The sequence below is a fragment of the Oryctolagus cuniculus genome, chromosome X (genome assembly GCF_964237555.1).
Source record: "Oryctolagus cuniculus chromosome X, mOryCun1.1, whole genome shotgun sequence".
Lineage (NCBI taxonomy): Eukaryota > Metazoa > Chordata > Mammalia > Lagomorpha > Leporidae > Oryctolagus > Oryctolagus cuniculus.
The window spans coordinates 50,546,766-50,559,128 of record NC_091453.1 but is presented as its reverse complement, the minus strand read 5'-3'; the positions used below and the strand labels follow the sequence as shown (position 1 = coordinate 50,559,128).

Below are 12,363 nucleotides of genomic sequence, written 5' to 3'. Positions count from 1 at the left end.
AGGTTCTGAGTATAGTTAGCACTTTTTAATGTAATAGATCCAGATTCTTGTTTTCAAAGCTTGAGTTTCTTTTTCATTAGGTCAACAAGCAGGAAAACAACTGACAACAGAATTAATATGCTTCTTACAAGGCGTTTTGTGGAAAAAAGCTGCCAGAAGTTTTGAGGTTTGAGAATAATCTATTTTCATTCTGTATATACTTTCTCTACTGTAACAGATAACAGTATGCTCATTCTAAAAATCATAGAGCACCAAATAGTTTAATAATTTCTCTGTTCAGATACAATGTATTTAATAAATATTCGTAATGCAGAATGTTAATGCGAATTGTACAAGAGTTCACTCAGTAACAATAAGACATGAGGTGGTCATCGTGATGCGTCAGGTTAAATTGTCATTTGGGATGTGCCTGGAATTAAGTCCACTTCTGTTTGTGATATAGATTTCTGTTAATGCCTGGGAGGCAGCAGGTGATGGCTCAAGTGCTCGGGTCTCTGCTACCCATGTGAAAAACCAGGATGGTTCTAGTCTCTTGGCTTCAGTCTAGCCTAACCCCAGCTGCTGTAGGCATTTAGGGAGTGAACCAGCAGATGGAAGATTCTCTCTCTCTCTCTCTCTCTCTCTCTCTCTCTTTCTCTGCATTTCAAATAAGTAAAACTAAATAAACATTTAATAAACTTGATTTCTTCTCATTGAGTTTACAACATAGGGAAAAGACATCACTGATATTAAGATATAAGAATGTAATTTATTTATTTATTTATTTGAAAGGCAGAAATAGAAGGAGAGAGAAAGAAATCTTCCTTCCACTGGTTCACTCCCCAAATGGCCATGATGTCTGGAGCTGGGCTGATTGCTGTCTCTCTGCCTCTGTCTGTCTGCCTCTGCCTCTCTCTAACTCAGCCTTTCAAATAAATAAGTAATTCTTTTAAAAAAAAGTCATGATAAAGGGCCAGTGTCATGGCATAAGCGGGTTAAACCACCATCTACAACATTGGCATCTCATTGTGGCCATTTGGGGAGTAAACCAATGGATGGAAGATCTCTTTGTATCTCCCCTCTGTCTCTCTATTACTCTGTTTTTCAAATAAAATAAATCTTTTTAAAAAAAAGTCATGGTGCATATGGGTGGACATTTGGCCTCGAAGTTAAGATATCAGCATACCTGAGTTCAATGCCTGGCTCCAGTTCCTGATTCCAGCTTCCTGCTGATGTGGACCCTGGAAGGCAGTGGTGATGGCTAAAGTAATTAGGATCCTGCCATCTGCATGGGAGACCTGGAATGAATTCTTTCTCCCATCCCAGCACTAGTTGTTGCAGGCATTTTGGGGGTGAACCAGCATAAGGTAGCTCGCTCTATATCAGTTAAATAAATAAAAAAGTTTTAGTGCAATGAAAAAAAGTACAAAAATATAAATAAAAAATTTAAACCCCAGGACAGGTATTATGGCACAGTAGTTTAAACTGCTGCTTGGGATGTCAACATTCCATATTAGAGTGCCATTCAATGAAGTTCTGCCGCTTCTGTTTCCAATCCAACTTCTTCCTAATGCATCCTGGGAGGCAGCGAATGATGGTTCAAGTACTTGGGCCTCTGTCACCCACATGGGAAATTCCAGGCTTCTGACTTCAGCCTGGCCCAGTCCTGGTTGTTGCAGGCATTTGGGTAGTGAACCAGTGGATTAGAGTTTCTCTCTCTTTCTCTCGTCTGTCTTTCAAGTAGATAAAAAAAAATACTTTTGAAAGTCAGTATATTTTTTATTATAAAAACTTTTTACAAAACAACCGAGGTTTCTGCAGAAACATATAAAACTAAACATAAATTTTAAGATACAATCATTCATAACTTTTTTATTCTTTTTTTATTCTTATTTTTATTTTTTATTTTTGATGGGCAGAGTGGACAGTGAGAGAGAGAGACAGAGAGAAAGGTCTTCCTTTGCCGTTGGTTCACCCTCCAATGGCCACCGCGGTCGGCGCGCTACAGCTGGCGCACCACGCTGATCCGATGGCAGGAGCCAGGTACTTATCCTGGTCTCCCACGGGGTGCAGGACCCAAGTACTTGGGCCATCCTCCACTGTACTCCCTGGCCACAGCAGAGAGCTGGCCTGGAACAGGGGCAACCAGGACAGAATCCGGCGCCCCGACCGGGACTAGAACCCGGTGTGCCAGCGCCGCAAGGTGGAGGATTAGCTTAGTGAGCCGCGGCGCTGGCCCCATAACTTGTTTATTCTTAAAATTTTGGTGTATGAAGGTATATCAAAAAGTTCATAGAAAATGGAAGTAAAGCCTAAGTTTTGTGGGGCCAAACATTTTGAAATCTGCATATACACAAGGTCTTCAAAAAGTTCATAGAAACTGTGTGTTATGAAAAAACTACACAAGGATTTTAAAATACTTTGCACCAAAGTAAATTTATCTTTTAATTCCACAGAATTTTTTTTAAAAAGATTTTTTTATTTATTTGAAAGTCAGAGTTACACAGAGAGAGGACAGGCAGATAGAGAGAGAGGTCTTCCATCTGCTGGTTCATTCCCCAGTTGGCCGCAGTGGCTGGAGCTGCGCTGATCTGAATCCAGGAGCCAGGAGCTTCCTCCAGGTTTCCCATGCAGGTGCAGGGGTCCAAGGACTTGGGCCATCTTGTACTGCTTTTCCAGGCCATAGCAGAGAGCTGGATCAGAAGTGGAGCAGCCGGGACTCGACCTGGCACCCATATGGGATGCCGGCACTGCAGGTGGCAGCTTTACCCTCTACACCACAGCACCTGCTCCCACAGACTTTTTCAAGTCCTCTTGTAGTTCTTTCTAAGCATAGTATACATATGTTGGTTGGTTGTGCAAATAAAATGAAATATACTTTTTAAATCAAAGTTGTTTTGCACTTCTTTTTAAAGATAATTTATTTATTTGAGAAGCAGAGTTACAGAGAGACAGAGAGGTCTTCCATCCACTGGTTCACTCCCCAAATGGCTGCAGTGGCCAGAGTGGGGCTGATCTGAAACCAGGAGCCAGAAACTTTTTCTGGAAGCTTCTTCTGGGTCTCCCCTCTGGGTGCACAGGCCCAAGCACTTGAGCCATCTTCTACTGCTTTCTCAGTACATCAGCAGGGAGCTGGATCAGAAGTGGAGCAGCTAGAACTTGAACTGGTGCCCATATGAGATGCTGGTGCCACAGGCAGATGCTTAACCTACAATGCTCAGTGCCCAATCCCTGAACTTCTATTTCCAACCAACATAGCAACAGGACTGGTTTATGTCTTTGCTTGAACAACACCCCATCAGAAAAAAAAAAGGAAAAAATACATGGAAAAAAAGATTTCTTTTTTTACCACAGTGAACATCATGCAATAAAGGAAAATTATTCCTGAGGAGATAGAAAATGAGCTACAATTGCACAGCTTACTGCTTTTAGTTTCCAGGCTGTAGCAGAAGTAGAGCCTGGCAAGCATCCTAATTTGGGGAGATGAAGCTGAGAGTCTGAGGATACCAAGGTAGCTAACATGCATAGGACAGAGTACCAGAGAGGAATGCACAGCACAGAGAGAACCCTAGTGAACAGAGGGTCCTCCTCCAGTGTCTAGCAGTGCACTGAGCAGGATGTTTATGGAATGAACCTACCAGAAGCCAGGGAAATAACCTTCTAAAAATATCAGAGGGAACAGTGCACTAACATGTATCTGGGGATAGAGCCTGTTCTTACCACTCAGAATGGAAAATCTCTAATTCATGGGGCATTGGGTAGAGAACTCAGAAGGTCTTGTCTCAATAGTGGAAAATAATTAGTCCTGCACTGAGCCCTGCTCCAGACCCACCTAAAATAACCATAAAAAGTAGGATGTGAAAGAATCAAATTGATCCCAAGGAACTTAATTATTTCCCAAAGCAGAGTCAAGAATATTTATAGGAATACAAAACTTTATAGCTCCTAGCAAGGTAAAATTCACAGTTTCTAGCATTCAGTGAAATACATGCAAAGAGATAGGAAAACACAACCTATAATGAAAAGAAACAATTGAAACTGTCACAAAAGTTAGCATTAAAAGAGAGCAGTAAAATAGCTTTGGTAATACTCTTCCATATATTCAGAAAGTTAAGGTAGATGAGGGACAGAGATTGTGGCACAGTGAGTCCAGCCACTGCTTGGGATGCCCACATCCCATATTTGAAGGCCTGGAATTGAGTCCTGCCTTCACTTTAAAAAAAAAAAGATTTATGTATTTATTTGAAAGGCAGAGTTACAGAGAGGCAGAGATAGAGAGGTCTTCCATCCACTGATTCACTCCTTAGATGACCTCAACGGACAGAGCTGTGCCTATCCGAAGCCAGGAGCCAGGAGCTTCCTCTGGGTCTCCCACACGGGCTTAGGGGCCAAAGGACTTGGGCCATCTTGTACTGCTTCCCCAGGCCATAGCAGAGAGCTGGATTGGAAGTGGAGCAGCCGGGACTTGAACTGGCACCCATATGGGTTGCTGGCACTGCAGGGATTACCAGCTACCGCATGGTGCTGGCCCCCTGCCTCCATTTCTGATCCAGCTTCCTGCTAATGCGCAGCTGGGAGGCAGCAGATGATGACTGAAGTAGTTTGGTCCCTGCCACCCATGCGGGTGACCTGGATGGAGTTCCTGGATCCTGGCTTCTGCTTCACCCAGCGTCAGCTATTATGGGCATTTGGGGAGTGAACCAGCAGATGGAAGTCCTCTGTCTTTCTCTCTCTTTCTGTTAATCTACCTTTCGAATAAATAAAAATAAATAGATAAGCCTTTTTTAAAAAAGTAAAAGTTAAATAAAGGAATAGAAGATACGAAAAGAACCAAATCGAACTTTCAGAAGTATGTTATAATATCTAGGATGAAATACTTATTGAATAATACTAACATCAAATCACACATTTTAGAAGAAAGGATTTATTTGTGAACTTGAAGAGAAATACATAGGGAAAACTCTTTAAAAAATTAAAAGAGCATCAGTGAGATGAGAGACAATTTCAGGTAGCCTAATACATGCCAAAAACTAGAAACAAGTGAATTGATAAGTAAACTGCAGTATATCCATATAAGGAAATACTAGTCAGTAATAAAAAGGAATAATCCACTGATACATGTAATAACAGGAGGAAATCTTGACATTAATTCATTAAATAAAAACTGATGTTTTAGATGAGTCAATTGTATAAAAGCCCATAAAATGGAAATTAATGAGTAGTTACAGAAAGCAGGTCCTTGGTTGCTTGAACATGAGATGGGATGCTGGAGTGATGAATTCCCAAGGAAACTCACTGCTTTGTCTGTTATATTGCCTTTACTCATAGCTCATACATGGCAAAGTCTGTCAAATTGTACGCTTTAAATATGTGTATCTTCTTGTATACCATTTTTACTTCAGTGAGGTTGTTTTAAAAAAATGATGTTGAGGGCCAGCGCCGTGGCTCACTTGGTTAATCCTCTGCCTGCAGCGCCGGCATCCCATATGGGTGCCGGTTGTAGTCCCGGCTGCTCCTCTTCCAGTCCAGCTCTCTGCTGTGGCCTGGGAAGGCAGTGGAGGATGGCCCAGGTGCTTGGGCCCTTGCACCCGTGTGGGAGACCTGGAGGAAGCACCTGGCTCCTGGCTTCGGATTGGTGCAGTTCTGGCCGTAGCAGCCATTTGGGGGGTGAACCAATGGAAGGAAAATGGAAGGAAGACCTTTCTCTCTGTCTCTCTCTCTCTCACTGTCTATAACTCTACCTGTTAAATAAATTTTTTTAAACTTTTATTTAATGAATATAAATTTCCAAAGTACGATTTATGGATTACAATGGCTTCCCCCTCATACCGTCCCTCCACCCACAACCCTCCCCTTTCCCACTCCCTCTCCCCTTCCATTCACATCAAGATTCATTTTCGATTATCTTAATATACAGAAGATCAGCTTAGTATACATTAAGTAAGGATTTCAACAGTTTGCTCCCACACAGAAACATAAAGTGAAAAATAATAGATGATTTTTTTAAATGATAATGAAATCAGATCAGACCTATTGTCATGTTTAATCCCAGTGAGAGTCACGTTGGGAGTTGATAATTTCTTTTTTTTTTTTTTTTTACAGAGGATCAGTTTAGTTTGCATTAAGTAAAGATTTCAACAGTTTGCACCCCCATAGAAACACAAAGTGAAATATATTGTTTGAGTACTCGTTATAGCATTAAATCTCAATGCACAGCACATTAAGGACAGAGATCCTACATGAGGAGTAAGTGCACAGTGACTCCTGTTGTTGACTTTACCAATTGACACTCCTGTCTATGGCATCAGTAATCTCCCTATGCTCCTGTTAAATAAATTTTTAAAAAATGATGTTGAGTTTTGTAGGAGAGTTAAAGGTAAAGAGAAAAGGAAGAGAAGAGAAATGGAACAAAGTTAAAGAATCAAGCAATTAGGCTCAGGCTAGGGAAAAAAAATCCTTATAGGAGCCTGCATAGACTTCAGGCTTGTGCTGAGATGCTGCTGCAAATCAGAATGGTATTCTAGTTCTCTTTCAGAGGGCTTTGATTTATGTCTTGACTGAGTAAGTGAAAAACTACTTCAGAATTCCCCTTCTCCTATTGATTTTTCCCTTTTTTCCTCATTTACCACTCTTGCTGAATGATTTTTTTCAAATTTCCACTCTCAACCCTGGAGAAGAATCTAATCTTATTTCTAAATAGTCAAGACAGTCTGTCACCTAGTCGGCACAGTTGTTTTTAGTCGAAGAGGTCACTTTATTCCTTGAAGGTCCTAATGACTCCTGGTCCTGATTGAAAACTGTGAAGTTTCTTGATCTGGTACAAGGGACTCATTTATCTCACCTCAGTGTTTATGAGCAATCTCAGTTTTCTTAGATTACAAAAAATTATCAGGCTATTTCTGTCATGTTTTGTCCTAATAGCTTCTTACCATTGACAATGTCAAAATGACTCAAAAGAAAAAAAAACTATTCAAAAATACAGTAGCATTAATTATGATAATGAAAAACCTGGAAATTCACCAAATATACAATGCCAAGAAAACTATGTTTGTTTAAATATTATATGTCCCTTATTAACTAAAAACTACATGGCAATACAGATTTTATGTGTATATAACAAAATTAAGTGTAAAGAATAGAACATGAAAATCTATATAAGTTATGACTTTTAACTGCAAATATAGGAAAGGATAAAGGTAAAATGGAACACAGAAAAGTGCATATAGTTGTATTAATATGGTGAATGATGGGTGTTCTCTTTTAAAATTCCTGTCATTGTTTTAATAACTTTAAAATGGATTTTGGGTTTTCTGGAGGTTGTTAACCACCCTCTGAGACTCTTTTTACCTATGTATGAAATGCATAATGTGAAAGAAAAATAGAGAATATTGATTGCCACTTTATGTAAAGCTTAAATTGACCAAGACTGATCATGAAAGGCACTTAGAATTCAATAGAAAGGTTGTCTAAAACAATGAATACTATCTTTTGTTTTTGTTCAGAGGTGATGGGATAAATTATGGTCAACTGTAAAAATATCTGTGATTTTGTTACTTCTTTTTAAATTCCAGGTGCAAGATTATGAAGATGCCATACACTGGTATAATTATTCTCTGAAGGTTTATGAATCTGATAAAACAGATCTGGACTTGTCCAAATTATATAGGAATGTGGCTTCCTGTTACCTGCATTTGAAACAACTTGATAAGGTCCTTTGATTTATCTATTTTAAGGGGCAGCAAATATTCTTATGTACAGTGGCAGAGAGATAGATGCAGTGTTGTGACTGCATCTATCTGGGGGGAGGGGGAGGGGGAGAGGGACAAGGGGAGAGGGGGGAGGGGGGAGAGGGAAGGGGGAGGGGAGAGGGGCAGGGGAGGGGGAGGGGGGAGGGGGCAGGGGGACAGGGGAGGAGAGGGGCAGGGGGAGGGGGAGAGGGGCAGGGAGAGGGGGAGAGGGGAGTCATGGCTCAGTAGGCTAATCCTCCGCCTGCGGCGCTGGCACTGGTTGCTCCTCTTCCAGTCCAGCTCTCTGCTGTGGCCCAGGAGTGCAGAGGAGGATGGCCCAAGTCCTTGGGCCCTGTGCCTGCACAGGAGACCAGAAGAAGCACCTGGCTCCTGGCTTCGGATCAGCGTGGTGCACCGGCCGCAGCGGCCATTGGGGGGTGAACCAACGGAAAAAGGAAGACCTTTCTCTCTGTCTCTCTCTCTCACTGTCCACTCTGCCTGTCAAAAAGAGAGAGAGAGAGAGAGAGAGAGAGAGAGAGAGAGAATATCTTCTGTCCTCTGGTTCAGTCCTCAGATGGCGGCCAAAATGGCCAAGGCTGGGCCAGACCAAAGCTAGGAGCCAGGAGCTTCATTTGGGTCTCTGACATGGGTAAAAGGACCCCAAACACTCGGGCCATCCTCTGCTGCTTTCCCAGGCACATTAGCAAGGAACAGGATCGGAAGTGAGCATCTGGGACTCAAACCAGTGTCCATATAGGATGCTGGTATTGCAGGCGGCAACTTAACCCACTACACCACAGCGTTGGCCCCAAGATGTGGCTTTTGTACTTGCCATGATTTAATGATTCAGTGGGCCAGGCAGATTGGGAAGGCCCCTGGCTGTACCTAGTTGCAAACATGCCATTTGGGGAATGGGTACATCTGCAGGCCGTTTTGTAGGAGGATATCTAATCAGCTAGTTAATGTAGAAAGAGAACTCAAAGTTCCAGATACTGTGCTAGGCTCTGAGCTTTCAGAGATGCAAGGCATGATCATTTTGAACTCAGCCAAGCAGCTGTTATCAGGGTATCCTAATAGGCAGATAAGCAGATCATGGCAATGAGGGAAATCTAAGTGTTGAAAATGTTCCTTAAGTCAGGTATACTGGTAATTGGCATCATATAAGCATATGGGCAATGAACAGGGCTTCAACCACAGATGTGGCCTCAGAAGCAGTACTGAAATCTTTGAGGTGTGGTAATGGAGGAAGGTAGGCAGGCTAAAAAGAGCAAGCTAGAACCATAACTCTAAAGGGACTGGGATATAAGGGTACTTTTAAGATGAGAGTCCTTGCATAGGGAGCCAGACAGGGATGCCAATTTCCAAAAGAGAAATACAAGGTGACAAGATTCAGTTTTCCCTGGCTTCAGTACTTCTTAAGTCTCCTCTAACTGATGCTAAATTTGGTCCTGGAGTCTAGTATAGGATTTAACCTGTAACTCGGAGTTCAGTGTTAGTAGTGAAAGGGGACAAGGAGAATGAGAGAGCAGGAAACCAGATATATCTTTTTTTTTTTTTTTTGACAGGCAGAGTGGACAGTGAGAGAGAGAGACAGAGAGAAAGGTCTTCCTTTGCCGTTGGTTCACCCTCCAATGGCCGCCGCGGCTGGCGCGCTGCGGCCGGCGCACCGCGCTGATCCGATGGCAGGAGCCAGGAGCCAGGTGCTTTTCCTGGTCTCCCATGGGGTGCAGGGCCCAAGCACCTGGGCCATCCTCCACTGCACTCCCTGGCCACAGCAGAGAGCTGGCCTGGAAGAGGGGCAACCGGGACAGAATCCGGCGCCCCGACCGGGACTAGAACCCGGTGTGCCGGTGCCGCTAGGCGGAGGATTAGCCTAGTGAGCCGCGGCGCCGGCCCAGATATATCTTAATAATATATACTCTGTGTGTAAGTGGATCATTTTAGGCCATACTGTTGATTAAATCAAACATTATTCTGAATGTGGTCAAGGTAACTCTGTTGAGTACTGTTAGTGTATTTCTCCATTGCATCCTTCCTGTCTTGAATTTTAGCAGGCACTGGTTGGCTACTCCTCATATGTGAGGAGTCCTATGCACTAGGACAGATAAAAAGGTGAGAAAAGTCATGCACAATCCGTCATATTTTACTATTCCCACCTTGCCAGTGTCTAACCTTTGTTAATTTTCGTTGCCGCCTTCTTCTTCTTCTTCTTCTTCTTCTTCTTCTTCTTCTTCTTCTTCTTTTTTTACTTCTTCCTTTTAACTCCTTGAGCATTGTTGGGGAAATTTATGAAGGCTTATTCATTGGATCTGCTAAAATTTCATGTCTTTTTGGCTAGACAGTCAGTAATACTGACTGTTGTTGACGTTCTATCCTATGCTCCATGGTACTGATTCCAAACATTTTTTTTCTGTCCTTAAGCCCCCATGACTTCTCTTTTGTTTTAGCTAAAGATCTTATCAGGTAACTGAGCTTCTAGCTACTGACAAAGCTTTCATCAGTTTCCCTCTTTTCCCATTCTGTCTTTTCCCTTATTACTGAGAAAGAATTTCCTCTGGGGACCTAATTCCACAGATCTCAACCATAATTCTTTAATTTTTCCTTGCTGTTTCTTTCCCCTGTCACTACGATTGTTTTGAGATTTCCTCTATCCAGAACCTTCCTTAAACATTGCCATTCTCCTCAAACTTCATTTTTATTTCCTTTCTTTCATTGCCAATGTTCTAACTCAAAAGTACTTTATGTATTTTTTTGATAATTCATTCATTCCAAAGATTTTGATAACTGTCTACATGTTAAGTATTGTTCTAGGCATTGGGGATACAGTAGTGAACAAAGTAGACCCCCCCAACACACTCCCATGATGTTTATGTTCTACTAGGAAAGAGAGATAACAAAACGATCAATAAGTGTTATGATTTGTTACAGAGGTCAGCTAATTTTCCAGAAAGAACCACAGTAAACACTTTGTTTGCAGGCCATACAGTCTCTGCAAAATCAACTCTACTGTTGTATCTGAAAGCAGCCATAAACAATGTCTAAACAAATGGCCATGACTGTGTTCCAATAAAACTTTAAATTTCACAGTACTAAAAGCTGAATTTCAAGTAATCTTCATGTGCCATTAAGTATTCTTCTTTTGATTTATTTCAACCATCTAAAATGTCATCAATCAATCAACAAAATAAAGATGTAAAGTTATTCTTAGTTTGAGGCTGTATAAAAACAGATGGTGGGGGCTGGTGTAATGGGTTTAAGTTGCCACCTGCTTTGCCAGCATCCCATATGGGCGCCGGTTTGAGTCCCAACTGCTCCACTTCTGACCCAGCTCCCTGCTAATGCTCCTGGGAAAGCAGCAGAAAATGGCCTGAGTCCCTGGGCCCCTGCACCCATGTGGGAGACCTGGAAAAAGTTTCTGTCTCCTGGCTTTGGCCTGACCCAGCCCCAGGTCATTGTGCCCATTTAGGAAGTGAACCAGTGGGTGGAAGATCTCTCTGTATCTCTCCCCTCTCTCTGTAACTCTGCCTTTCAAATAAATAAAATAAATCTTTAAAGAAAAAAACAAAAACCAAAAACAAAATGGTGGTCTAGATTTTGCCCAAGGGCTACAGTTTGTTGATTGATCCCTTGTGTATTAGATAGTGATGAGTACTAAAGAGAAAACTAAGCAGAAATGGGTCATATTAAGTATTTTAGAGTTGGGATGTGAATGATTAAAATTTTAGATAGGGTGATTAGGGAAGGCCTCACTGAAAAGGTAGTTTTTTAATAGACACCTGAGGAAATGAAGGATCTGGTTTTGTAGATATCTGGAAAAAGAGCATTCCAGATTGAGGTACTTGCAAGTGCAAAGACCCCGAGGTGTTTGAAGAATGGCAAAGAGACCAGGGTGACTGAACCAGAGAGAACATCAGGGAAGGTGGGAGATGTGATCAGGGAAGTAGTGAGGAAACATATCATGTAAGAAGGATATTGTTTTCCATAGTATAGACATGTGGTATTAACTCTAAGTGAGATGTGGAGCCATTGAAGGTTTTGAGCTGATAATTGATATAGTCTGACATGCACTTTAATAGGATCACTAAGGCTGCTGTGTTGAATAGACTGGGGTGAAAGAGTGGAAGTAGGGAGACCAGTTAGGAGGTCATTGAAATAATTCAAGCAAGTGATGGTGGTGGTATAGACCTGGGCAGAGGCAGTTTGAATATTTAGAAGTGGCTAGATTCTAGGAGATTGTAAAAGTAAAGCCGACAGGATTATCTGACATAACAGACATGACAAGAGAGACAAAGAAGAGACAAGCATGACTCTAAGGTTTTGGGCCTCATTATCTACTCCCCTCCTGGTGATTTTTGCTTCTATAATTCTATAAACTGCTCTTTTGAAAATCATTAGTGACCTTGTAATGATGAAGTCCAATGATCTTTTCTCAGTCCTCCTTGTCCTCTGATCTCTCTGTAGCACAGAACAGTATAACACTGTCAACTACTTCATCCTTCTGGAAGCTTTCACTTTGGTTTCTATAAATCTGCTGTTAATCTTACTGCTTTTGACTGCTTTTCCACTTCTGTGACTGGCTAATTCTCTTTTCAACCAAACATATGTTAGCTATGGGCAGGTACTATGTCTGTCTTTTCACCATTTTATTCCTAGTACC

General features: G+C 41.8%; 1 protein-coding gene across 1 annotated transcript in view; it reads left to right on the top strand.

Moving 5' to 3' along the window:
• Nucleotides 1–12,363, top strand: part of TEX11 (testis expressed 11) — a 295,189-nt gene that overhangs the window by 165,455 nt on the left and 117,371 nt on the right. Inside the window, exons 14-15 of the mRNA XM_017349668.3 lie at nt 81–166; nt 7,551–7,688. Of these exons, the coding sequence (XP_017205157.3) occupies nt 81–166; nt 7,551–7,688 (224 nt within the window). The remainder of the gene's footprint in view (nt 1–80; nt 167–7,550; nt 7,689–12,363) is intronic.